The sequence below is a fragment of the Peromyscus maniculatus genome, chromosome 8, assembly GCF_049852395.1.
Source record: "Peromyscus maniculatus bairdii isolate BWxNUB_F1_BW_parent chromosome 8, HU_Pman_BW_mat_3.1, whole genome shotgun sequence".
Classification (NCBI taxonomy): domain Eukaryota; kingdom Metazoa; phylum Chordata; class Mammalia; order Rodentia; family Cricetidae; genus Peromyscus; species Peromyscus maniculatus.
The window spans coordinates 89,165,591-89,191,884 of NC_134859.1; the positions used below are offsets into that span (position 1 = coordinate 89,165,591).

Sequence of the window (26,294 nt, forward strand, 5' to 3'; positions counted from 1 at the left end):
AAGGGATTTCTTTCTTTTTCTTTCCTCTATCCTTCTTTCTTTCCTATCTAGTGAAATAAAATGGAAAGGGGATATAGGGATGATAGAATAAAAGGGTAGATTTTTTTTTTTTTTTTTGATTTTTCGAGGCAGGGTTTCTCTGTGTAGCTTTGCGCCTTTCCTGGGACTCACTTGGTAGTCCAGGCTGGCCTCGAACTCACAGAGATCTGCCTGCCTCTGCCTCCCGAGTGCTGGGATTAAAGGCATGTGCCACCACCGCCCGGCAAGGGTAGATTATTGAATCTACTTTTAAACCAAAAAGCAACTACTAGTCTCAAATATTTTTCATTTGTATGAATTTTTGTATACTGATACAAAAATTTAAGGTTATTTTTGTTATACCTTACTGTACCTATTTCTACTCTTGTTTAAGATATTGTATCTATGCAGCTCATTTTAAATGTCATGTAAAGTTCTAGTCTCTGAAAGCTATTATTACAAACTGTTTAGGATAATTAAGACATGCAGGTTAGTAGTTAGTCATGTATAACAACCAAATTTGTAGTCATGTTAGGTATGTTTTCAAGGTTAAACAAATATTTTAGACAGATAGGTGGCCTTCAAACACTTCAGAGATCTATAGAATATAGCATTTAAAATGTTTTAATAGTATAAGACTTTTAATGACAGTGAGATAGGTTTGTCCTGACAGCAACAATCTACTTCAGAGAAGATGATGGGCATCAAAGAACTTCCATATGGAGTTTGCTTCAAATGTGGCAAAGTTAACCATTGCACAAGAAACTGCCCTTGTTTCAACTGCTTTCAGTATGCTGTCCAAATTGGACAAGCAGGACACAAAGAAAGTCAACTGCCAAACTTTGCCAAGACAAGGTAGGACAGTCCTTCAAAGTTCTTTCTTCACAGAAAAGTCTATGATATATTCTAAGCCTGCAGGCCAAAGATGGATGCCCCCAACATTGCAGAGGAACCTTGGGGGACTGTCTAGGTAGCAGGCTGTCTCTGTCATTTCTATAGTTTTGGAAGTTGCTTGCTCTGTACTTCCTTTCACTCAGGTAATATTTTATCCTTCTCAGGTCTCTGGTGGGGTTGAAGAATAGTTAGTTATAGTTTTACCATTTTCTTTGTTACCAAATTCAGAAAAGGAACACAAAAGAGATGTAAATTTTATAAAGGTTGGGAGACATAAAAGATTAAGTTGTTTTTCTAAGAAAATGTTTTAATGTCTAAAAAGATATTTTTAGGTTGGTAATACAAGTTATGATAGAAAGTGATTTAGGTACAAAACTTTGGACTCACCAGGATAGGATAGATAACAGAGTACTTTCTCTCAAGTTGCTAAATACAAATGGACTGGACATTGTGAATGTAATTCTTACCTGATAATTGTTCTTATTGTATCTAGTTTTATTGTGTGATAGTTAAAACCTTTCCTTTTTATTTAGACAAAAAGGGGGAAGTGTGGGGTATTTGATGACACTGTGAAACCTGAGAGTGTGTTAAAAAAAAATCAGCCTTGGATCAGTGGGTGGAGCCAACAACTGGTTGACAGGAATTAGCCACAGAAAGTACAGAGGAGCCAGTAAGATGAATAGAAACATGCACAGGAAGAGGGGGGACTTGGAGTTTCATGGGGTCTTTTTTGTTTGGGATGGCAGGAGAGATGCTCTCTTGCTGTGTCTCCAGCCAAAAAGGAAGGTCAGCTGGTTGCTTCTCAACCTCTCTGAGCTAGCAGGTTTTCACCCCAACATCTGACTCCCGAGTCTTTATTGGTAAGCAGAGCAATAGAGATTTAGTTAAAAACTACGTTTGGTGGCAGAGGCAGAGCCGGTGCCAACAGACTGGAAATCCCACCATGCCATGGTCTGAGCAGCAGGGTGCTGACTTCAGGGCCCCTGGGCCACAGATGGTGGCTAAAATATCAGTCGATTCAGGTGTAGTCACTTACCCACTGGAAAAACAACAGGAGGTGAGCTCTCAGGCAGATTTTTTTAAAATGGTTAATCAATCCACTATATTCTCAGATCACTGGCTTTCTGAATAAACACCACCTAATAGTATTTCGATTCCTTTCTATAGTACAGAGCACAAACATGTCCTTACAATATAGAATATGAAACGGACCAGCAAGATGGCTTAGCAGGTAAGGAAGCCTGCTGCCAAGCCAGAGAACCTGTGTTCAGTTCTCAGCCGTCCCCTGAAAGTTGCCTTCTGACCATCACATTTGCTAGCTATGGCACAGGTGTGTCCTCTGTACATGAGCACACACGATAAATAAACAAGCGGGGGGGGGGGCTCTCTCTGTGCTGGAGAGATGGCTCAGTGATTAGGAGCATTTACTGTTCTTGTAGAGGAACCAAGTGCCCACATCAGGCATGTACTACAACAACTGTAACTATAGTTCCAGGGAGTTTGGTGCCCCTGGCCTCTGAAACTCACACAGACACACACATGCACATAAAATTGAAAATTAAATCTTTAAAAATAAAAATAACGAAGTGGCCCTCTCTATTCTCATCTAGTCAGTCTGAAGTTAGGACCAAGGGCATGTCCGCACCAGCCCCCACCCCCACCATTTCCCACAGTGCTCTCTGGCTTGGAAGATGTTTTGTTCCCAACAGGTTTTTTTTTTTAAATATTTTATGTATATAGGTGTTTTGCCATCGTGTATATATGTACATTATATGTATGCCTGGTACTCACAGAGGCCAGAACAGGCATCAGATCCTCTGGCACCAGCATTACAGATGGTGGTGAGCTACCATTTGGGTGCTGGGAGTCAACTGCTCAATGTTCTCTAATCCATGAGTCACATCTCTAGCCCCTAGAAGATGTGTTTTTAACAGCCCTTGAGGTCAGCTCCTGGGCTAGGCATGGAGCTGGGAGAGCGGAGGTAGAGGATGTTCAAATAAATATGCAGGAAGAGAGCATGAAGGCCAGGTCTCAGACCCAATGCTCCATTATATAAATAAGCATTGGTAACATCTCCTGTACTCCCCTGAAAGGATGATCATAAATAATATGCCTGCTCATATGATTAATTTCTTTACATTATAATACAATACCCCAGCTGTACTAGGGAGAAGAAATAAAAAGAAAACAATTTATTACCAAACAGCACATATTTCAAAATGTCAGGGGCCGGGCCCTACGGCCCTAGAAAATATAATGAAGTGTCAAGCACTTGCCCCACTTATAATAAGTTAGGCACAGGAAACATTTAGAAATAAAGACATGTTGAAATATACTATAAAAAGCTAGAGTAGATATTGCTTTGTGTGTGTGTGTGTGTGTGTGTGTGTGTGTGTGTGTGTGTTGGTTTGTTTTTCAAACTGCGATAACTACTTGCTTGGATACTCTCTACACAAGGGAACTCGGGTTCCGGGCTGAGGTCAGTGGCGTTTCAAGATGACAGGGTCCAGCCTGGCAAGTAGCAGCAGTGCCCACCAGTCACTGTGGACTCGAGACCTCACGCTGGGAAGATGGCTCAGTGCCCGAAGCCTCTTGCAGTCAAACAAGATGACCTGTGGTGTATCCTGGGAGCCTCCGTGGTGGAAGGAGAGAACTGAGCCTTGGAAGCTGCCCTCTGCCTTCTACAGCATGCCATGATGTGCATGTGCTCACACACACACACACACACACACACACACACACACACACACACAAATAAATAAGCATAATCTTTATGCCCTCTGCTACCAGAGCCACAAGAACAAACTCCCATCCCATAACCATTCCGTTAATGTTTTAACTACTACTGCCCTTCTTTCTTACATATCTGTATTATACAAACATTTGCTTAGACTCGATACAAACTTTGCAAGCAAAAAAGAGAGCCATTTTGGAAAACGGCTCAGAGTTCCCTTTAGCATGAGTGTTTGCTCTGGTCCCTTGAAGGATTATGCAAGTCTGAGAAGAGGAGACAAGCCATGGATTTACTTTTGCAAGCTCCAAGCAAGACAAAGCCATGGTTTAGGGGACACACCTTTCCACATAGCTGGCCCAGGGCTCCAGCTCAGCTCAGCTCAGCCCTGCCTGCACCGCCGCCCGGTGGCCAAAGGCGGTACTGCGTCCCGGGTGGACTGTCGGGGCGGGGGTGGGGGGGATGCGGGTCCAAAGAACTGTGCTATTGGTCCTTAAAAGTTGCATCACTACACCTAGCCACCAAAGCCTGGTGGCAAAGGAGAAAGGCACGCCTTTCCTAGGAGGAGAGGGCCTTAGCGGAACTACAGGTAAGCTTGCCCACATATGTACAGATGCTAACAGTGCTTCATGTATGCCCTTCATCCTGAATAAAAGATTGAATTCCGCGCCCCCCCCCCAAAAAAAACTTGCACCACTGTCACTGTTGGTGGGACTGAGATACCAACCCAGTCACAAAACCTTCGACCTACAATCTATCCTGCCTACTGGGGGCGGGGAGGGGGGGTTGGGGAATGGAGGAGTCGTTCTTATGGGAATGGACAACCAATTACTGGGCTAATTTGAGGCCCACGCCACGAAAGGGAGCCCTTGCTTGACATTGCCTGGATGACCAGGAACGGGAAGCTGAACAGCCCAGAGACCTAGGATAGGAAAAAAATCAATAAAATGAATCCTAATGATATTCTGCTAAACTCAGTGCCTAGCCCAATCATCGGACAGGCTTCTTCCAGCAGCTGATGAGAGCAGATGCCGAGACCCACAGCCAGAAACAGTAGGCGTAGAGAAAGCCCAAATTGGAGGTCCATCAGGTCTCTTCCCTCGGAGCTTGGAGGACTCCATGGAAGAGGGGGAGGAAGAATTGTAGGAGCCAGAGCGGTAGGAGAACACAGAACCAACTAAATGGGGCTCATAGGAGCTCACAGACTGAAGCAGTGATCACAGAGAGGAGCCTGCACCGGTCTGTGCTAGGTCATGTATATGTTATGGTTGTTAGCTTGGTGGTTTTTTGTTTTGTTTTGGGTTTCTTTCTTTCTTTCTTTCTTTCTTTCTTTCTTTCTTTCTTTCTTTCTTTCTTTGTTTTTTTTCGAGACAGGGTTTCTCTACATAGCCCTGGCTGTCCTGGAACTCACTCTGTAGACCAGGCTAGCCTCCAACTCAGAAATCCACCTCCCTTTGCTTCCCGAGTGCTGGAATTAAAGCCACCATGGCCCAGTTTAGCTTAATGTTTTTGTGGGACTCCTAACAGTGGGAGTGGGGGTGTCTCTGACTCCCTTGCCTACCCTTAGGACCCTTTTCCTCCTGCTGGGTTGCCTGGCTCAGCCCTAATGTAAGGGTTTGTGCCTGGTCTTGTTATAACTTGTTTTGCAGTCTTAGGCTGACATTCCTGGGAGGCCTGCTCTTTTCGGAAGGGAAAGAGAGGAGCAGTGGGTCTCAGGGAGAGGGGAGGGCAGAAGGGGGACTAGGAGGATTGGAGGGAGGGGAAACAGCTGTTGGGATGTGTTGTATGAGAGAAGAATAAAAAAAAAGAAAGAAAAGAAAAGTACATTTAAAAAAAAAGTTTTCCAGTACCACTGAACTCTTCAGCTGTGTGGAGAAGCCTGTGGATCCCTCTCAAAATAATGGTTCATACTCATACGAAACAGGGATAAGTGTTTAAAAATAAGGTTCACAAGATGGCTTGGAGGGGGGGGAGATAAAAAGTGCTTTCCATACAAGCCTGGTGACCTCAGCTGGATTCTTGGAAGACACAAAAAGGTGGAAAGTAGACTCTACAAAGCTGTCCTCTGAAAATAAAATTTAATTTTTTTAATAAACTAAAAATAGAGGGCTGGAGAGGTGGTTTAGCAGTTAAGAGCACATACCATTCTCCCAGTACCCTGGTTTAAGTCTCAGCATCCAAATGGCTGCTCACAGCCACCTGTAACTTCAGCTCCTGGAGATCCAGTGCCCTCTCCTGGCCTGTGTGGGCATTGCACATACATGGTGCACAAACATCAATTCAGGAAAACATCCACACACATTAAAAAATAAAATAAAAATAGCGTGTGTAAGGGGGGAGGTTGGAGGGGTGGGGGGATGAGAGGATGCACACCTTTAATCCCAGCACTCAGGAGGCAGAAGCAGGCAGGTCTCAGTGAGTTCAAAGCCAGTCTGGACTACAGAGCAAGTTCTAGGACACCCAGGGTTGCACAGAGAAACCTTGTCTTGAAAAATCAAAATAATAATAAATTAAATGAAAATAATAAACATATTAAAATACTAAACATAGATAGTTTTAAACATGTCATCAATGGCAATAAAAATGCTTCCATATTTAGTACTTGAATACTCAGATCTAGGGGCAGGTCTAAAAACTAATAACTTTCCAAACAATGAGGAATATGTGGATATTTTGGGATATTTTGCTCCAGGGTTTGTGATTTTTTTAATAGTAACAGTGGCAGATTCTGTACACCTCTGGGAATTCTTAAAAGAAGGGAATACAATCTTTTAGGGTCTCCTAAAGGCCACGATGCACGTTTTTCCCATTGGAGCCCACCGACTCCTGAATTGCACCAGGATCTGGTGCTCAGATCACAGATTAAGGTTAAGCAGGAGCTGGAGTTTTAGAAAAGAGTTTGTGCGGGTCTGCAGACTGCAGAACTGACCCAGGGTAACAGGAGGAAAAGCCTAGGAGCCTCTGAGACTGGACTAGCAGGCCCCTCCCCTCCCTTCCTGGTCCCAGCCTGGGGTTTCTGCAGGAAGCTAAAGCCCCGCGTGGCCCCAAGGAGCTGGCACTTGCAGGCGTCTGCTCCCACAGTGTCCGTCACCCACCATGCGGCCTCTAGTCCTGCTGTGGAGCTGCCTGGTGCTCCCAGGTGAGGGGGATGGAGGTGGCAGGGATGGAGGGGCACGCACGCACGTGGAGGCTTGAGCTCACTCCCTCCACGCCATGAGGAAGCGGGTTTGCTTCCCCATTACAACCCAGCTAAGCCATCCTCAGCCCGCAGCCCTGGGTGCGGCACCTGCTGTTTTTGAGCTCAGACCCAGGGGTCTTCACGCATGCTTGTGGCCTCTGCATGGCTGTGCAGGTGTAAAGAGAGGGAGCGGAGCCTCTCTGATCACAAAGACGCATCCATTTACCCTGTTAACTCAGCTAACTTCGTTGGATTTCTACTAAACTGCTTCCCTTTCTTTGCTTCCATCTTTTTATTTTTAAATTGTAATTTATTGTTGTTATTGTGTGTGTATATTTATATTTACATATATATTACACACACGTATGTTAGTTTAGTTAGTTCATTGCAAGAGGGCAGAGGGCTGAAGAATAACTAGATTGCCACCTACAGGGATGCTTTCTTTGCTCTTATCATTTTTATCTTTTATTTCTTTTCTGGGACGCTCAGAATATGGCTAAGCTGTATCCCCAGCCCCCTTCCCATTGTTTCCTTCAGACAGACCGGCCTTGAACTTGCTCTGATCCCAAGTAGCTGTGATCACAAGAGTGCCCGCCATGCTGGGCTTCCTTTACCTTTTAAGACCGAAAAATCAGGATGTATCTTATAACTGATGTCGGTTGCTCCGTTAGCTGTTTTTTTTTTTTTTTCCCTTAATAATATATAAAATCAGCTCACACTGTTTCTAGGTTTTTTATTATATGTGTTCTTATGTGTGTGTAAGCACATATTGAGCATGCACTGGTGCACATGCTTCAGCATACATAAGGAGGTCTGTGTACAACATTTGGTGTCCTCGCCTTCTTGAGTCTTAAACTCACATCGTCAGGCTTAGTAGCAAGTGCCTTTACCCCTTGAGCCGTCTGGCCAGCCTGGTCCTGTCTCTCAAATGCAGTGAAGGAGAATGTCATTATCCTCTATAAGCGAGAAAACTTAGCTGGGTCAAGCAACTTGCCCAGCATCACAAAGCTACTGAATGCCAGTGCTGGGACTCAGACTCCCAGCTGTCTGAGGCTACGGCACTTGCTCTATCCCTTTCAATTAATGGGGTTTAGGGGAAGAGTGACGGGTTTGTCTTAAGGTTCTCCAGAGGAAGGGAGAACCCCGGGGCTTTACGGGGTTGCCTCGGAAGGTCTGCCAAGCAAACCTCCCCTCCTCCCGTGAAATGGAAACTTCTGGTCTTGGCCTGGTCTTTCCTTACAGCCATGGAAATCCCACCTCCATTTGTGCTGTGTTTTCAGGTTATGAAGCCCTGAAGGGCCCGAAGGAGGTCAGTGGATTTGAAGGTGACAAGGTGTCCCTGCGGTGCACCTATGAGAAGACCGTGAGGGGACACCGGAAGTACTGGTGCCGGCAGGGTGGCATCATGGTGTCCCGCTGCACTGACATTGTCTACACAAGTCAGAACCAGGAGGTGGCACAGGGCAGGATGTCCATCCGAGACAACCCCCGAGAGCTCTCGATGACCGTGACCATGAGGGACCTCACCCTGAAGGATGCGGGGAAGTACTGGTGCGGGATTGACCGACTGGGTTTCGATGAGTCTTTTGAAGTCTCTCTCATCGTGTTTCCAGGTAATGAATGACTCTTCTCCCCATGCCTGGGTGGCAGGGGCTATAGAGACAAGGATAGGTAGGGGGATCTGAACCATAGATTCAGTTTCCTCATTATAGAAGGGGGCAGTCTTGGTACCAACCTCATCAGGCTTCTCCGGGACTTGGGGACTCAGTAAGGACACCTGCTGAGCACTGGGTGAGTGAGCCTGAGTGTCCCTTTGCTCTGGCAAGTCTCCCTGTTAGGACTTCATAGAGCAAAAGGCAGCCACGCCTGTCACTCTTGGCCTAGATATACCGGGGGAGGCTGCCACAGGATGGGGACAAGATGACCATCTCAGGGGACAAGGAAGGACCTGCGTCTTCCCTGCGTCACCAACGCTCCCACAGCTTTCTGAGCCCAGGCCAACCATCGCTGCAGCCCAGGCCCAGCCTGCAGTGTTCCCTAAGTCATGCGCTGGCCTCACTGCGCTGACGGTCTCTGTACAATGTTTTCACTTTCTATATGGAGAACCCAGGCAAGGGAAGCCAGAGGAGGCCAGAGTACAGACAGCCAGGGGGAGCTGGGTATGACTGAACCACACTTCACACAAAGACACTCCAAGACACTCAGTGACTGGCCCAAGGTTGAGGCAGGAAACAGAGGATTCAGACGCAGATCACTGCCACCTTTATCTCTGTTCGAAAGATGGGCCCAGGAGCCAGGACCCATCCTAAGCCAGATCTGTCCTCGAAGCCCGTTCCCTAGGTCTCTATGACAATTCAGGGAAATCAGAGTAAACTAACAAACAGTGACAGCAGCACCGAGCCTCACTGGTGAGACTGGAGGGTGTGGCTCGGATGCAGAGCATCTGCCTGATGTGGCTGAGCCCCTGGCTGCCTCCCTGATGCCGCAGCAATAAAGCAACTCTCGCTGAGTGGGTTCTCTGTTATCTGGAAGGGTCTCCAGTCTCTTCCAGTTCTTATCTGTGCACATCCTTCTTTTGCCTAATTGTGAGTAGCTCTATTAATGAGGCAGTTCCACGGAGTTCAGCTGATCACCAAAGATGTTTATTTGGGGTTAACTTACAACAAGCAAAAGGGGGTTGGTCCTGGGGTCCAGGAGGGGTGAGGTGCAGTCCAACCCTGTTCTCTGGAGAATCTGTCTTGGTCTGCAGTACCGGCATCCAGCATCCAAGACCATGAGGTAGCCAAGAGAGCCAGCATGTACACATTCCAGGTCTTAAGGGATCCCCCTTTGGCCACACCCCGGGAGTGGGGGGACAGGTACCTAGCAGTTACCTGCTGCCTGGTAGGGGTGGTGCTTCGGGGGTGAAGCACAGACCACCATCCTTACACACCATCTTCTTACTTATTTAATTTTATTTTATGTGCATTGGTGTGAGGGTGTCGGATCCCCTGGAACTGGAGTTGCAGACAGTTGTGAGCTGCCCTGGGGTGCTGGGAATTGAACCCAGGTCCTCAGGAAGAGAAGCCAGTGCTCTTAACCGCTGAGCCATTTCTGCAGCCCAATTAGCTCTATCTTTATTTCATTTATTTATGTGGCTTTTTAGATGGTGTCTCACTATGTAGCTGTGACTGGCCTCGAACTCACAGAGACCCACCTGCCTCTGCCTCCTGAGTGCTGGGACTAAGGTCCTGTGCCACGACACCCAGCCTAGGGTTCTCTAGTTTTGAGACTCTCTTGGGTCTCGTTCTTGCCCTGAGCTCTAGCCACCTCTCTGAGGTATGTGATCCACGCATTTTCACCCTTGCATGTCAGAGCTGGTTGGCTTCTGTTAACAGTTCATCCTGCCAATGATGAGGGCTGTGTAGGTGGGTCTGTAATATTTATAGGTTTCTATGGTAGCAACACTCCTTGCAAGGCCAGTTTCTATCTGCCAATCATTTAACAACCAGCTCCCGGAATTCCTGAAAAGTTAACAGGCCAGAGTGAACTAACGTCTCCGGGGTCAAACTAGTCTCCAGGGTCAAACTAGGCTGAGCATACCCACTATCACCTCCCTTATTCCTCATCTCCTGGAAGCCCCCGGGCAACGGATAGAGACTTAGAAACACACAAAGTAGAAGCTGCTCTCTATTTACAGAAGATTTAGTCGTCTACTTAGAAAAAACACAAGCAAAGGGCAGAGCGTAAGAATAGAGAATGGAGAGCAATCCCAGAATGTCCAGGTTGGGTGTGGTCAGCAAAGTCTCAGGAATGCTGGCCCTTGAGGAATCCCAGCCCCATGGGAGATCCTGCCAAGCCATAGTTGTAGTCAAAGTGAGCACTAGCTCCCCTGGAGGCAAACACAGAATATTGGGGTACACAAAGGAAAACGGGAATTCCTCCACGTTGCTGGGACTTAACTTATGAGCTGATGATGGAAGACAGGGCAGGGGCGGCGGGCGGGGGGGGGGTGGATGACGACAGGGGTGATCGGGGGTCTTTAGGCAGAGATGTAAGAGAATGGTGTTACAGAGGAACGACATGGTACAGGCACAGCAGTAGACAGGGTGACCCTGAGCACGTGCCTCTGCGCAGCTCAGTGAGTTCCACGCAGGGAAGAGGCAACTTGGAGAGGACGATGTGAAGTCTGAGAGGTACACTAAGTAAGCAGATGGCGTGTCGGCCCACGGCTGAAATGCGGAGCCACTGACTGCGTCCCAAGCAGGAGGTGACAGGATCCAAGGTGTGTTTTAGAAACACAGGTGTCCGTGCAAAGGGTGGCACCAGAGAAGGCTGGGGCAGGGGACACAGAAGCCCTGCTCCAATGAGAGACCAATACGGACAGCAGGCAGGGAAGATCTGGGATTCACTGGGATCTTCCGGTCATGGCCTCCCACTGGCTCCGAAGAGACAATGACGGCCTCTACTGAGGAGGAGGGGCCCACAGTGGTGCGGCGGCAGTGTCTGCCCCCCCTGAGAGCAGCCTCTCCCTTCCCTCTAGGAAAAAGGGGCAGACCCGTCCCCACTGGCATCTGCTGTCCCCCCTCCCCCAACCCTTCCTTCCAGCCTCTTCCAGCTACAAGGAGCCCGCAGCCCAAGGCAAAAGCCTGGCAGACTCGGCTCCCAGAACCGAGTGAGTCAATGGCTTCGGGAAGAAACCATCTCCTAAACCTACCCCTTCTCCATTTCTGGAGACATACAGGGAGGGCCACCCAGGGGTTCCCAACAGCCTCAGAAGCCAGCATGGCTCTGAGGGGCTGGGGCACTGGCTCAGGGTCACATGGGGAGCGGCTATAGCTGACCCCAAAGCTCTTCCTCCAGGATCTGGGGGGAGCCAGACGCCTGCCCTGACCTCAGGCCTGTTTTTGCCCCTGACCCCCGCCCAGCCTTCAGCAGCTGAAGGAGGTTAGGCCTTACTGAGGCCTAGGGGTCAAGAGGCCAGCGCTGGGCAGACAGAGAACTTGCTTTTTGGTCAGAGAAGAGGTGACCCTGGCCTGGACTAACAGGAGGGGCAGGGAAGTGTCTATGGAGTAGTGTGGGACAAGGCCTTAAGGGGTAGGGTCCTCTTACAGAACAGACTATGGATGGATGTGCCTGGCCCGGGTGTCTTCTTGCTCAAAAGGCTTCACTTAGGCCTCTGCTAGCCTCCTGGGGAGTGTTTTAGTTGAGGATGTCCTGAGAGATTGGGAAGGTTCACATTTGAAGGTCAGTCTGGGTGGGGCTCAGGGGCCAGGGAAGGTCCTGAGGTATTGTTTTTGGACTTATAGCTTTTCCTGGTCTCCAACCGACAGTCGTCACAGCCCAGCAGGGGAAGACAGGGGTTGAGGCCCCTGGGTTCACCGAGGCGGCCCTGGCCCGGCCTGCAGGAACCTCCCAGGTTCTCCCAGGAACCTCTCCATATGCTGGGAGCCCTCCTCACACAGCATCCCCAGCCTGGCCTGCAGGAACCTCCCCTCCCCCGGGAACCTCTCCATATCCTGGGACCTCTCCTCACACAGCGACCTCTCCTCATGCAGGGAGCTCCCGCCCAGCCATCTGGCTGCCCCCCACCACACCAAAGGACTCCAAGGCTATAACCAGGAGTGTCTCCAAATCCAGGTGAGTCGAGGGGACCTGAAGTCACCCGACAACCTTAAGACTCTACATCCTTTCCTCCAGGCAGGCACTTGCTCTGGTTGTGGCCACAGCCTGTGGCTCAAAAGGCGGCAACTTCAGGCCTCATTCCCCTCCCAGGACCTGCGTTAGGAGCGGGCAGCCCTACTGCCCTGGACACACAGGGCTGTCTGAGGTGAAGGGTCTACCTTGGTCCCAGAACTCACCTCTCCTCTTGCTCAGGCCACCCCAGCTCACGGGTTTCCCGAGCCCTGTGCCGCGTGAAAATGTGAAAGCCTTTCACAGACTTTTTTCTTTCCATAGCTGGACCCCAGCCTGCAGCAAAGGGTTCTTTCTGGGTTTCTACCTACTCCCAGCTCCTGACTTGCAGGTCCCCACTAGCAGGTTCAGACCAGGCTGAAAGGGTCTGGTGGGGCTGGGGTACCCCAGGCAGAGCACACACTGATGGGCTCTGAGACCCCGGCCCCTCAGGCCTTCTGATTTCCTTGGACGACAAGGGACCTGACTCTGAGTCGGAGCATGGTGCCACCATCAAACCGGGGCTGGTAACATGTCTCCAGGCCAGGCAGGCTCCCCATTTCTTGCCAAATGTAGAGGAGGGGGCATGTAATTCCAACTACTCATAAGGCTGAGATAGGAAGGCCACAAGTTCGAGGCCAGGCTGGGTTAAAAAGGGTATTTTTTAGACCTTGTCTAAAAATAAAAAGTGGGTCTGGTGAGGCGGCTCCATGGGTAAAGAGCTTGGCATGCAAGCCTGATGGTCTGAGTTTGGCCCCCAGAGCCCACAGAAGGGAAGAGAGAGAGAACAGACTCCACAAAGTTGTTCTGTAACCTCAGCATGTGAACCACGGCACACTCTCCCTCCTGCAACCATACACTCAATACTAATACGAATACTAACAAATAACTTTCGAAGAGAGGAAGGTAGGACATAAAGCCCCACAGGAGAGTGATTGCCCAGCATGAATGAGGTCCTAGGCTCGATCCTAGCACCCCAGTTTTCCCAGCATACCACGGGACCATTTCTGCTTCGTGAACTGTATAGTTTAACAGCAAAGGTAGCTAGGTACTAAGATTGATGCTTCGTCGGAGGAGTATTTAATTTGAGATAAGGTCTCTCATGTAGCTCAGGCTAGCCTCCAGCTCCCTATGTAGCCAAGGACGACCTTAAATTCCTGATCTTCCTGCCTTCACTTCCCAAGTGCAAGGATTACAATCTTGAATCACCTTACCTGGTTCTAAACTCAGTATCATTTTCCTTTTCTTTCTTTTTTTTTTATTTATTCACTTATTTTTTATGTGCATTGGTGTTTTGCCTGCATGTATATGCCTGTGTAAGGGTGTCAGGAACTATAGTTATAGACACTTGTGAGCCATCAGTGGGTGCTGGGAATTGAACCCAGGTCCTCTGGAAGAGCAGTCAGTGCTCTTAACCTCTGAGCTCAGTATCTCAAACATCCCAACTTGTTTGATCCTCACAGCCCTGCTTTGAGGGAGGTGAAATTGGTGGTCTGGAAGGTTGTTAAGTCACTGACTCAAAGTGATATGTCCCTAAAGTGTCAAGACCAAGGTTCGAACCCAGCAAGCCTGGATTCAGGGTCTGAGCATCCTGCCAGTCTTGGTCTGGTAGAATTAGCCATCAGGCTAGAACCTGGCTTTCTCAGCGTGTGCATGGGATTCAAGGACATAGATGGCTGATCTGGTCACAGCCACGAGGCTCCTTTCATTTCTCCTCCAGTGTGTCCATCCCGATGGTCCGCATGTTGGCCTCTGTCTGGGTCCTCTTGTCCCTTGTGCTGGCTGCCGCTCTGATTGCCTTTGGCAGCCACATGCTCCGGGGGAGAAAGAAAGGTAAGTGACTGAGGAGGTGGGGGGCGGCTCATGTACACCCGTGACACTTCAGCGACCTTGGACAGACTGGGCCTCAGTGGGTCTGTCCGCTTACTGTCCGCTGTGTGAACTGGTGCACCCCTTTAATCCCAGCACCCGGGAGGCAGAGAGAGGCAGGAGGATCTCTGAGTTCGAGGCCAGCCTGATCTACAAAGCCAGGTCCAGGACAGCCGGGGATACACAGAGAATGCCTGGCTCAAAAAAACCAAAAGAAAGCAACCTAGTCATTCCCTTCTGCGGAGCTGTGAAGCAGCCAGTCCTGGGAAGACCAATTCAGCTGGGGAATGGGAGTTTTTAATACGAAAGTTAAAGGAGCCAGGACGGAAGCATATACCTGTTTTCCCAACACTTGGAAGGTGGAGAAAGGGGGTCAGGAGCCCAAGGACAGTTGTGAATCCGTAAGGATTTCAATACCAGCCTGGCCTTGTGTCTAGACAAACAAATAAGTGAGCAAACAGAACAAACGAGCTAGCAAAGTTAACTTTAACAATAACAATCAAATTTCATTCAATTCAATAGACCTGACACATGATCGACTCAACATGGAATGCATATTAAAATACTAAGGAAAGCTGGACAGCTGGACATTGTAGCATAAGCCCGTAGCCTCAGCCGCTCAGACTGAGGCAGGAGGATCAGTTGAGTCCAGGAATTTGAAAGCAACCTGAGCAATATAGCCAGACCCCATCTCAAAACCTCAAAGGAAATTTGATAATCATACCCTACACTGTTCTCTTGTTTTTGTTTTTCATGTTGAGCCTTTGGAAGCTTAGGTGTGATTTCACATGACCACATTCCAGTGCTGGGTGACCTGTGTGGCTTCTGGCCAAGCAGATGACGTGATGTCACGGAATTAAGAGTGACAGGGGCCAGGCAAGGTCCTGCATCTCCTCTCCATTAACCTCCTGTGCTGTAGGGTACCCCGTCTTATAGTGGAGGACACTGGAGGATTAAGTAGCTTGCCTTGTATTTGCAGGCCTAGGAAACAGTGGAGCCAGGAAGGTTCGTTCCTACAGTGGCATCCCACAGAGGGTGGGCCTGCTTCCTACCTCCTCCCTGGGACTCCCAAGAAGAAATCTCAGCTTATTTGTGTCCCCAAGTCCCCTAGGAGACCAGAAGGAAACACACAGAATGGGAACAGCCTCAACTGTGAAGCCACTGAGCATATCACCTCTGGAATTGTGGCTCCCCCAGCAAACAGCAGCGCCCCCTCTGGTAGCCTGTTGGAAATGCAGTCTCAGAGCTCAAGCCAACCCAACCTACTGATTCAGAACCTGTGTGTTAAGAAAATTAACCCTCAGGATACCTGTGGTAGTTAGTCATCTTGGACACAGAAAATTCGTGTCAGCTGGCCGTTTCTTTGGGCTTCTGAAAAGATACATCATGGTGAGGGCAAAACTGCTTCCCTCATGGTAGGAAGTGAAAAGAAGACAGGGACCCACAGACCCCTTCAAAGACATGTCCCAATATCTTAAGGAGCTTCCCCTAAGCCTCACTTCTTAAAAGTCTTACCACTTCTCAACAGTGCCAAGTCGGGGACCAAGCAAGATCAAGCTGTAGGTATCCCCTATGCATATTAAGGTTCAAGAAGGGGACACAGTTCTCCATCTACTTTCTAGTTCACAAAGAAGATCTCAGACGCCGGCTCCTTCCTAAAGGGCTGAGCTAGACAGGGTTTCCCACTTCAGGGTCCACCAGCTCCCTCTGGAAATCCCTCATACACCAGTGCAATGAACCTGTGCATTCTGGGAATGGTTTGAGTTTTTCCTGGCCTCAAGGTTCTCCTGGGTCTCTTTCAGCTTGGCTGGCCACGGAGACACAGAGGAATGAGAAGGTCTACCCCCCAGCCTCGGTAAGGACCCAGGGAGCCAAAGTGTGAGATCAACCCATCTGGGTCTGAGGTCAGACTTCTGGGCCCATCTCTGTGCCCACCCAGAGGCAAAGCTTGCTCCCAGCCTTGAAGGGATCTGTGGGAGTCTGAAGATCGGCCCTTTAGGGTGTGAGCTCCATGGTGTGGCCATCAGCAGCCCTGATTCCCACCTGATATCAGGCAGGGTCACAAAGAACCAGGTGGGCATCTTTCCACCAGGCAGGTACCCTCTTCCCACGTCGTTGAGAATCAGGGGACTTCAGTATTGGAGCAAGACGGATCCCTATGGATCCTGGATGCAGTGTTTATCTAAACTCTGGGCCCATCTCATCTGTCAGCAGTGTTGGAGATAGGATCTCCCAGGCTCTACTTCCAACTCAACCTTCTAGGCCTGGGGCTGATGACCCCACAGCACACCGGAGTACAAGGGCCCCTCAAACGACTCCAGTGCACTTCCACAAAGGAAACTGAGGCCCAAACTCACACAGCAGCACTCAGATTTCTCGATTCTTTTAAAAGATTTATTTTATTTTATTTTCTGTGTATGAGTGTTTTGCCTGCATGTGTGTCTGTGCCCCACAATTGTGCCTGGTGCCCACAGAACCAGAAGAGGGGTGGTGGATCCCCTGGAACAGGAGCTACAGACAATTGTGAGCCACCATGAGGGTACTGGGATCCAAACCCAGGTTCCCTGAAGGAACAGCCGGTCCTCTTAACCACTGAGCCATCTCTCCAGTCCCAGATTTATCAATGCTTATTTTCTCTCTCAGAACATTGTTTCTGGTCCTCCAGTGGTTCTGAGACCAAAGCTGCTCAAGGTTTGACTGCTCAAGGACCCAGTTGTGAGCAGTGCACCCAGGGAACCGGTGGGAGTGGGAGTGGGGTGCAGAGATACCTCTGCCCATCTTCCTGAGGAGCCAAGATGTCCAACTTCCCAGGCCATTTGCCTGCCCTTCCCCGGGGTGGGTAGTGCTGCAGAATTCTATTCAAGAAACAAAAATCCCACCTTGCCTTGCCTGATACCCTGTCCCTAAGTCCACCCAATTCCTTACTGAAGTATTTCCACTCTTATTCCTCCAAACATGGGGCCAGGAAAGGGAAACTACTGTCCCCTTCTTTCCTGGCGCCAGAAAAGACAAAAAGGCTCCAGGCAGATCCCTAGAGGAGGGCTCAGTGGGAATGGGTTCTTCCTTGATTTAGGAAGCAGCTGTTGTTATCTCAGGAAGTGGGACAAGGCCAAAAGTGGCTAAGGGGACTGGGAGAAAAGTCACGGGTGTGTGTGTGAGGTGGTGGTGGACTGCCACCATGGGCCACCTTCAGGGCTCAGCCTTCTGGCTGTCGTGGAGGTGGCTCATCAGGAGAGTGCTGGGACTCAGCAAACCAGCTACAGCCGGGTGTGGGGGGTGGGTGTGGGGGTGTCTCCTCACTGCTACCTCCTGCCCTTCCACTCTGGGCTGGACTGCTTCCTACCTGGGACACCTGAGCTCCTCCTGCAGAGGCAGGAAGGGACAGGAAAGAACCCAGGGCAGTTTGAACAGAAGGACACTGAGTAGTCACTGCTTTAGGCAGAAGGATAGAAGAGGGGACCTGGAAGGTCAGAGGCCACAGCCACCAGAACATAGTAGCCAGCTGAAGACATGTGCTTGGTGTTTCCCATTTGACTTTTTCAGTCTTCAGCAGAGGCTGGGGGAAGAAAAGGAGTGGTCAGGGATTTTCTTTTCTTTTCTTTTTGAGACAGGGTTTCTCTGTGTAGTTTTGGTGCTTGTCCTGGAACTCACTCTGTAGCCCAGGCTGGCCTCAAACTCACAGAGATCCACCTGGCTCTGCCTCCCCAGTGCTGGGATTAAAGGCGTGCGCCACCACCGCCCAGCCTGGGGATTTTCTTTGCACACACTCATGTCAAGGCTGGAAGAGGACACTTGTCCTGGAAGAGAGCTAAAGGACATGGATGTTGGCACATACCTGACATCCAGCACTCGGGAGCTAAGGAAGAAGGATTCTGTTCAAGGCAAGCCTGGGCTACACATGACAGAGACACAGGTGACAGCAGGTGGTGAGGGCCTAACCCCTTGTCCTTTCTGTTGGGGCAGGCAGTGTTATTCCTCTGTTTTATAGACATAGCAACAGGGACTGGGAGAGGGTAATTCTATGCCCACAGTAACCGAGCCTGAGAAAAACAGAACTAGACAAAACGATCCGAGGTCTGCGAGGCTGGCCGCAGAGCCCTGTGTCTTACGTCCTACATTGAAGCGCAAGGATCGGAGGAATCCAGCCATATGTACTGCCCAACCCTGGTCCCTCAGACTCTAGGAAAAGAACTATCCTTCATCCCTAGGCATGGGATAGCCACAGAGCAAATGTCTCCTGTGCTGTTTGTACTTGGGGAATTTTTGAGGCACATGAAAACGAGCAGACGGCTTGTTCCGTCTGGTTACAAACAAAGAAATAACATGATTAAAACAGACCATTCCAAAAGTTCTCGTTCACTGGGTGGTAAGACGCTGTCTGGAGACTGCGGATGCAGCTCTCTCGGTCAAGCGCTCGCCTAGCATGCAAGAAGCAAGTCAGCATAAACTGGGTATGGTGGTGCCAGCCCTCAACAAGGAAGCAACATGAGGCTCAGACGTAAGTTCAAAGCCATCCTCGGCTACATAAGGAATTCAAAGCCAGCCTAGAAAGCATGAGACCCTGACTGCTGCAGGAAACAAACGAAGCCAGGCCTGGTGACGGGAGGCTCGGGGATCTCTGTGAGTTCAAGGTCAGCCTAGTCTACATAGCAAGTTCCAAGTCATTCAGGGTTACATAGTGAAGTTCTGTCTTTAAAAGTAATGCTATCAGCCAGGCAGTGGTGGCGCATGCCTTTAATCCCAGCACTCGGGAGGCAGAGCCAGGCAGAATCTCTGTGAGTTTGAGGCCTGCCTAGTCTACAAGAGTGAGATCCAGGACAGGCACCAAAGCTACACAGAGAAACCCTGTCTCAGGAAAGAAAAAAAAAAAAAAAGTAATGCTATCTGAATTTTATGATCCTGAGAAGAAACATATATTCTCATTTTATAGCTGAGGAAACTGAGCTCCTCAGAGTTTCTAGCTTGCCAAGGTAACACCCAGATGTAGGAAGTTGTGTGTCCCCAGAACCGTGTCCTTCCTCTTGGCTTAACTCCAGACTATGCTGCTAAGAATAGGCTTTTCTGAGTTCTGACCAAGTCTCTCACACAGCCGCCCGGGAACAACTGGGTACCTGAGGACACCATGATCAACCTTGCGGCGCCTCCCGAGTGTCTCAGCCAGCCCAAGGCCTCTGCCGCGCCCTCCATGGAGACCCAGCACCTCAGTCAGGTGTGGACAGAAGGGAACTCATGCTATCTGACACCACTGAGATCGTGGGGACGGGGTGGGGTGGGCTCTTTCCCCCAGCATCCTCTTCCCCAGAAGCCCCACTCCAGCATCTGTCCATCTAGCCTATCAGAGCCGTAATAAGCCTAGGTCATTTCACCCAGGCTGGAAGCTTCATATTCTCTCCTTCCCTGTTCAGAAAATCCTTTACTAGCATATTGGGTGTCCATTTAGAGAGCTCTCAGCTGAACCGAGCATCGAGGCGCGTGCTTGTAATCCTAACATTTGGGGGTCTGTGATCAAAGGGAGGAGCTGGGGTATTAGGAACCAGTCTACATGGTGAGACCCTGTCTCAAAGGAGCACACACCACAGACAAGAGATGAGATGGGCCGGGGAAGCTCTGCTAGGGTGGAGACCTCACCACCAGGTTCTCCTTTTCCACCTCCCCATCATCTCTCCAGACTACGGAGGAAGAGGCAGCCCCTTCCCCGGACGCCAAGGAGGATGTGACGGCAGCTTCTCCCCTGCAGATGTCTGCTGAGGAACTGGCCTTCTCCGAGTTCATCCCTGTGTGACTGCGGAATGACACGTGGCCAGGATTCCCACGCGTGGGCCTGATGGATCCTCCTCCCCCTCTACCCTGGAGAGTCCTCCTTCCCTCTCTCCTTCACTGTGGGTTCTCCTAGAGCTCTGACCATGACATGGCCCCAGCGGGAGCTCCCTGATACCTCCGTGGTCAGGTACACAGTGGAGGCCATGGAGGCGGCCCGTCCAGGGATTGGCTGTCTTTCCTTCTCCTTCCCCATGTCACTGTATACCTAGCTTTGGAAGGACATTGGAGGAAGGTTCCTTATCGTCTCTGTCCAGAAGGGCTACTACTCCATGGGCTCTGGAGACTAAGGGAGGGAACCAGAGTAGGGCGGTTAGCTGAGGGGAGAGGAGGGGGCAGGAAGAAACTAGACCCTGGTTACGAGAGGATAATAATGCTAAATCCAGGCCAGCCGGGTGACGGAAAGATAGACTGGCGCAACTATTTTTTTTTCCCCTTTTTCTATTTTGTTTTGAAAAATGGCATGCTGGGAAGGGAAGTGCTCAGCATATAAAACATAGAAATACGGGGAGAAGGACAAAAAGGGGGAAGTGCCGTTAAGGTCGTCTCTAATCTCACCAAGCCCCGTTGACATCCCTGCGCGTCGCACTTGCCTGGATCCCTCCTCCTTCCTCCTCTGTGAAGTGTGGCTGCTCACTTCACAGAGGGGTCGGCCCACTGTGCACTGCATGCTGCCCTCCCCTGTCTTACCCCATCATAGGCATCCCTCTGTGCCCTACAAACCTTGTACAATAAACTGTTTCTCAGCTGCATAAGGTTTCAGCATATGGGTGTGCCTCAGTTTACCCAACCCGTTCTCTGTCACTAGCTGTTTAATTTGCAGGGTGAATCTTTGTGCAGGGGCTTTAGCTGCTCCTGGAAATCTCTAGAAGGATTTGCACGTGTGGAAACAGGTGGTTCTGGGGAAGAAAATGTTTTCTTTTTATTCTTTTCTTTTTCTAACCTTCCCCTTCCCCAGGTCCTTTGCTTCTCCCCTCGCTCCGCCCTCTCCTAGCCTCTCCTGGGGGGGGGGGTGTCTTGGTAGCTCAAAAGTTTGCTGTGCAAGCAAAAGGACCTGAGTTCAGGTCCCTTGGAAAAGCATCCCTGTGAGTCTGTGACCCCAGTGCTGGAGCATAGGGAGGATGGTGAATTCCAGGAGCACAGCAACCAAAACATCAACCTCTAGACTCAGTGAAAGACCATGCCAAAACCTAGAGGAAGACACCCAGTGTAGACCTCTGGCCTATACAGGTACACATGGTCAAGTGAACACACACACACACACACACACACACACACACACACACACACACACACTCAGAATCTGTACCTACAAGAACACAGGACATGCAACTCCATTAATACATTAAAAATTGGGATAAACAGTGATCCAGTCAAATAGCAGAGAATACCCAAAAAGTTCATCCAAAGTGGACTTTCCAACCGGACAGAGTAGCACAGACCTGTAATCCCAGTATTTAGGAGTTGAGGTAGAAGAATTCCAAGTTCAAGGCTAGTCTTTGCTGCATGATGAGACCCCACCTCAAAATGCAACATAAATTAAAGCATGCTGGTGTTTAAGAGTAACTGATGGAAGCCGGGCGGTGGTGGCGCACACCTTTAATCCCAGCACTCAGGAGGCAGAGGCAGGCAGATCTTTGTGAGTTCAAGGCTAGCCTGGTCTACCTAGCGAGTTCCAGGAAAGGCGCAAAACTACACAGAGAAACCTTGTCTTGAAAAAAAAACAAACAAACAAAAAAAAGAGTAACTGATGGAAAAGAAACACATCTCTGAGATATATAGATATAGATACCACAATTGCTATGTGTCAATTTTAAAACTATATTTTAAAAAGCTAGTAACAAAAAAACCTCCGGCATGGTGGTGCACGCCTTTAATCCTAGGAGGCAGAAGCAAGTGGATCCCTGTGAATTCCAGGCCAGCCTGGTCTCTAGATACCTTGATGCCGATTGGAAGCTAAAAAGAAGTTTCCTCAGTCCCAAGTGTGGCAAACACGGACCAACCGTGGTCAGCAAATTCGCTCTCACTCAGGGAGCTTCTAAAACAAAACACCTGTTCATTCAGCCATAGTACAGAGGAAGACTACATTTCCCAGCCTTCCATTCAGTTACCCAGAACCCAGCTGGACCTAGGTTCTGATGTACAAGTGGCCATTGCAGACAGGGACAGCCTCAGAGAATCCACAGTGATAATGCTGGGGTCAGGTGTACCACGATTCCCTCCTGAAGAACTCCAGGTGGAAAGGATGTTGATCCCCTGGACTACACACTCCGTGGTGGCAGCGTCTGGGAGATGAAATGTTGTTGTTGTTGGGATCTAAAGAGTAACATTTCGGTGTCGTCCACTGCCGTTGGGTGAGCACCTAGAACCCGTGAGCATTATCACTGAGAGACCGTGGCACTTTTACGGAGGATGGAGCCAAGGTCTTGGGAGGTAGGGGCATCTGCCAAAGGCCACACAGGTTCCACGTGGAGTCATGTGGCCTGGCCATGGAGACCCGGAGTTCTTTGTCCCCCGGGTGTTCAACAGCTCCCAGGCAAAAGCACTTAGATACAGCACAGAGGGGCAAGGTAAGAGAGAAAGATGCCATAGTCAGTCCATCTTCCATTCTAGATAGGAGAGGAAGAGGCCATAGTCAGTCCATCTTCCATTCTAGATAGGAGAGGAAGAGGCCATAGTCACTCCATCTTCCATTCTAGATAGGAGAGGAAGAGGCCATAGTCAGTCCATCTTCCATTCTAGATAGGAGAGGAAGAGGCCATAGTCACTCCATCTTCCATTCTAGAATTACTAGGTTTCAAACCCAGGACAAATGGCTAAGGTGCCTGTTTAACATCAAATCATTATATTAATATCAAAGAGGACACTGGCTGCCAGGTTCTCCCTGCATCCCTCACTCAGTCCTACCTGTTGTTACAGGGCCCTTCTGGCTGGCATGCCCCACCCCCTTCCCTGAACTCTCCATCCCAGGGGGCTGAGCTGCTCTTCCCCATACAATGTAGCCATTTTGGTTACTGCTTTTTGTCTTTTGGGCCTCCTGGCTGCTGCAGCTGGTTCCCTTCCCTCCCCTCCCTCTCTTCCCCTCCCCCCTCTTCACTTGGCACAGCTCAGTCTGATCACATCCACGCTGGACTCTCCCCGATGTCCCTGTCCCTGCCTCTGGCTAGGCTCTCCCACATATCTATAATAAACCTTCTCCACCATACCACGTTCTTTCCTTTTCCTTCTCTCTTTTTTTTAATTCAGCTATCTGTGCTGTATTCCCTGACCCTCACCTCCCCAAACCATCTACTCAAGCCCCCAATCAAAGACAAACAGAGCCCAGACACATTTGCTTTCACATTTAATCAAAGGAAAAGAAAGAAAACTTAAGACTGAGACGGCTGGGGGGTACAAAGGGAGGGCAATGGGCCGGGGCTGAGGGTGGACCATGGCGGGGGCAGGGCCCTCCTTCTCCTGAGGTCCTCAAACAGAAGAGGCCACGGTGGGAGGGAGGGAGGGCGGGCAGAGTCACAGAGCTAGCTTGGTGAGCGGGAATGTGTTCTAACCCAGCCAGGTGCCAGGGGAGCGGAGGAGGCTTACAGCCTCTGTTCCCACCTGGCCAGTGCTTGGGAAGGGGTGTAGGGAGGGGGCTCAGTGGGAGAGGTAGGAGGCTGTGGGGGGGCAGCCCTGACCCTTGCACGTGACTAGGGAAGAGGTGAGGTTGTCTACCACGCTGGGTATCCAGACGGAAGGATGGTCCCAACTACCCACCAGATCTCTATCGGAGGCCATGGTCTTTTGGTCAGAGGGCTTTGTGGGTAAATCAAGAGGGGTCAGGGACTGCTCTGACCCTACACACTCGGCCTCCAGGGGAGGATGGAACTGGAAAGTAGAGAAGTAAGCAGGGAAATTTCTCTCCCACTACCAGTCCCCTTAGGCTAAGTAAGGGTCAGGGTCACAGCAAGATGCTGAGCTGGAGAAAAGGACCTTGACTAAAGGGAAACAAAGCTGGGAAGATGTCTACACAGAGCGAGGCAGAGCTATGCAAATGAGCAGCGGGCAAGGCCACCTCGCCTCATTTACATATCCAATGCCGATGCAAATGAGATTCCTAATATAATAAATATATTTCTAGCATTTGTAATAAATATTCTGTTTATTCTCCCTCCCTCCCCTAGGAAATGGGCACACAGTGGTTCAGGGGTCAGCTCGGGCTGACATTGCAGCCAAGACTGACTCTCAGGAGAACTGGGAGGCACAGGATGGGGGTGCTGGGGGTCCCCTGACAGGACAGGGCCCCCCTCAAGAAGGATGCAGGATGAGATGTCTCCAGATGTCAAGGGCAGAGTTCTTAAAAGGTTTATCCTATTTTACAAAATCACCCTCTCTGAGGACTAAAGGCTGGTACTTAGGATAGGGACAAGAGGGGAGCAGAGGAAGGCCCAGGCTCTGGGGTCTGGAGTAGGGGCTTGTAAGAAATGGGGGGCTGAGGGGAACCCATAAAGGGACCTCAAAGAGCCACCTCCAAGAGAAAGCAGTCCTCTGCCTCCCCTCAAGCCAAACCAAATCCGTGCGTATGCACATGCACGCACAACACACACCCCAAAACCAGAAACAGGGACCAGTAACTCAGCAGGCAGGGCCACACACTGCCCAGCCTGGAGTGCCAATGGCTCCCCCTGGAGTTGTGTGGCAAGGGCTACCAAAGCTAATCTGTCTGTTTCCAAGCCCTGACGCACAGTCTCCTTTCCTGCAGGCCCAATCGGGTCAGCCCTAATGCCAGTGAGCCTCCTACATCATCCAGAGACCAGCCGGAAGCGATCGAGGCCTGGTGTGGGCTGGGGATCCTGGAGTGCTTCTGGTCCCAAGAACAGAGGGTTCAGCTTTCTAGGTCCTATTCCCAACCTGGGCTAAGCCAGTCGCACTGTTTGGGGAGCAGGATTTATAAAAGAGGGACACATTGAGAGAGTCCGTGGAGAGACTTTGGCAGTGAGAAGCTGGGAATAAGGGAGGGGCCAGGCTGCGTTCGCTCCTCGAGTATCTGAGGCCTGTGTTACCAGCTGCTACAGCTGGCTCACGACGGGGCTCCCCCAGCCTCTAAAACGGCCCAGACTGACACTACTGCCCAGGTTAGGCTGCCTAGTTACCAGCAGTCTGAGTTCCTGGCCGCATGAGAACAGCCCAAGGCTGATCCAAGGACTATATACAGTAAGGGGTGGGAGGGGCCAAGGAACAGGGTGGGTGTGGCCAGCCTAGAGGAGAAAAGGCTGGCAGGGTCATCCACCTACTGACCACAAGGCCCCAGGCACCTCCACTCCTCTCTAGACTGAGCATTACAGTGACTCTGAGATGCTCCTGGACACAGCCTCACCCTTAGAGAGGGATGTCTGGTGGCCGGTGGACATCGGGAGTGGGCAGCACCTGGGTACCGAGGTACCCCCTGAACACCCACCTCCCCGGCAGCGCACACCTCTGTACTGAAGCCAGCCCCTGCTGGCAACTGTGATCCAGGGAAAACCAGAGATGGGGGGGGGGGATGAAGATCATTTTGGGGAGTAGGGGAGTGTCATAGGTAGGGTGAAGGATGGATTCCCAACCAGGCAGGGGACAAGGTCCAGAGCAGGGCTCAGTACACCCAGCTGACAGGCACCCACTGGGGCTCTGTTCGGAGCTTCTCCATGGCAGCCTGGAGCTCACGAAAGGTCCTCTCCAGGTTGCTGTTGACCAGGCTGAGGTCAAAGTAATGCCCATATCCCCGCTGGATGCGGCTGCTCTCCTCCACGGTCCGCCTCAGATCCGCCTCCTGCCCCACACAAAGGGCTTCGGTCAGTGCCTCCAAGTCACTAGAGGGGTCTGCAAACCTGCCTACCTCACCCCAAAGCCCAGCCACAGTGGCATAGATTCCCTGTGCCCCACAAGGCTGTGCTCCTGCACCAAGCTTGGATGAAAGGGAGGGAGGGAGGGAGGGAGAGCTGTAGTGACAAGTAGGGCACTAATCATTCATCAACCCACAGGCTCTTCACCACAGCTCCACAAAGGATCAGCTTTCTCCCATTAATAACACAAAGCTCAGATACCAAGAGGTCACTGTGAGCCGATGGCTCAGGGACCTGCCTCACTCCAGCCAGGGCTTCAGTCTCACCAAGCCCCCTC

The 26,294-nt window shown here is 50.3% G+C and overlaps 2 protein-coding genes across 13 annotated transcripts in view; one reads left to right on the top strand and one right to left on the bottom strand.

Annotated features, from left to right (window-relative positions):
* Positions 1-6,631: 6,631 nt before the first annotated feature.
* Cd300lg (CD300 molecule like family member g) lies at positions 6,632-20,914 on the top strand. Of its 5 annotated transcripts, none has more exons than XM_015995671.3 (8): positions 6,632-6,782; positions 8,102-8,434; positions 11,344-11,475; positions 12,110-12,440; positions 14,194-14,306; positions 16,145-16,197; positions 19,432-19,551; positions 20,011-20,914. In XM_015995671.3, exons 1-8 carry the CDS (start codon positions 6,740-6,742, stop codon positions 20,122-20,124), a joined length of 1,239 nt encoding a protein of 412 aa, XP_015851157.1. In that variant the 5' UTR covers positions 6,632-6,739; the 3' UTR covers positions 20,125-20,914. The 5 variants fall into 5 exon arrangements, with proteins under 5 accessions (XP_015851157.1, XP_042138811.1, XP_006970681.1 ...); XM_042282877.2 differs by having other exon boundaries at positions 12,359-12,440; XM_006970619.4 differs by lacking the exon at positions 11,344-11,475.
* A 2,567-nt stretch (positions 20,915-23,481) lies between these two features.
* The window catches only part of Mpp2 (MAGUK p55 scaffold protein 2), a 33,513-nt gene continuing 30,700 nt past the window's right edge, over positions 23,482-26,294 (bottom strand). For 7 of the 8 annotated variants that reach the window (XM_042282880.2, XM_042282883.2, XM_076543411.1 and 4 more), the window contains one exon: positions 23,483-25,944. In XM_042282880.2, the coding sequence (XP_042138814.1) occupies positions 25,768-25,944 (177 nt within the window). In that variant the 3' untranslated portion in view covers positions 23,483-25,767. Of the gene's footprint in view, positions 25,945-26,294 lie in introns of all 8 variants that reach the window. The other variant, XM_076543412.1, reaches the window with a different exon arrangement.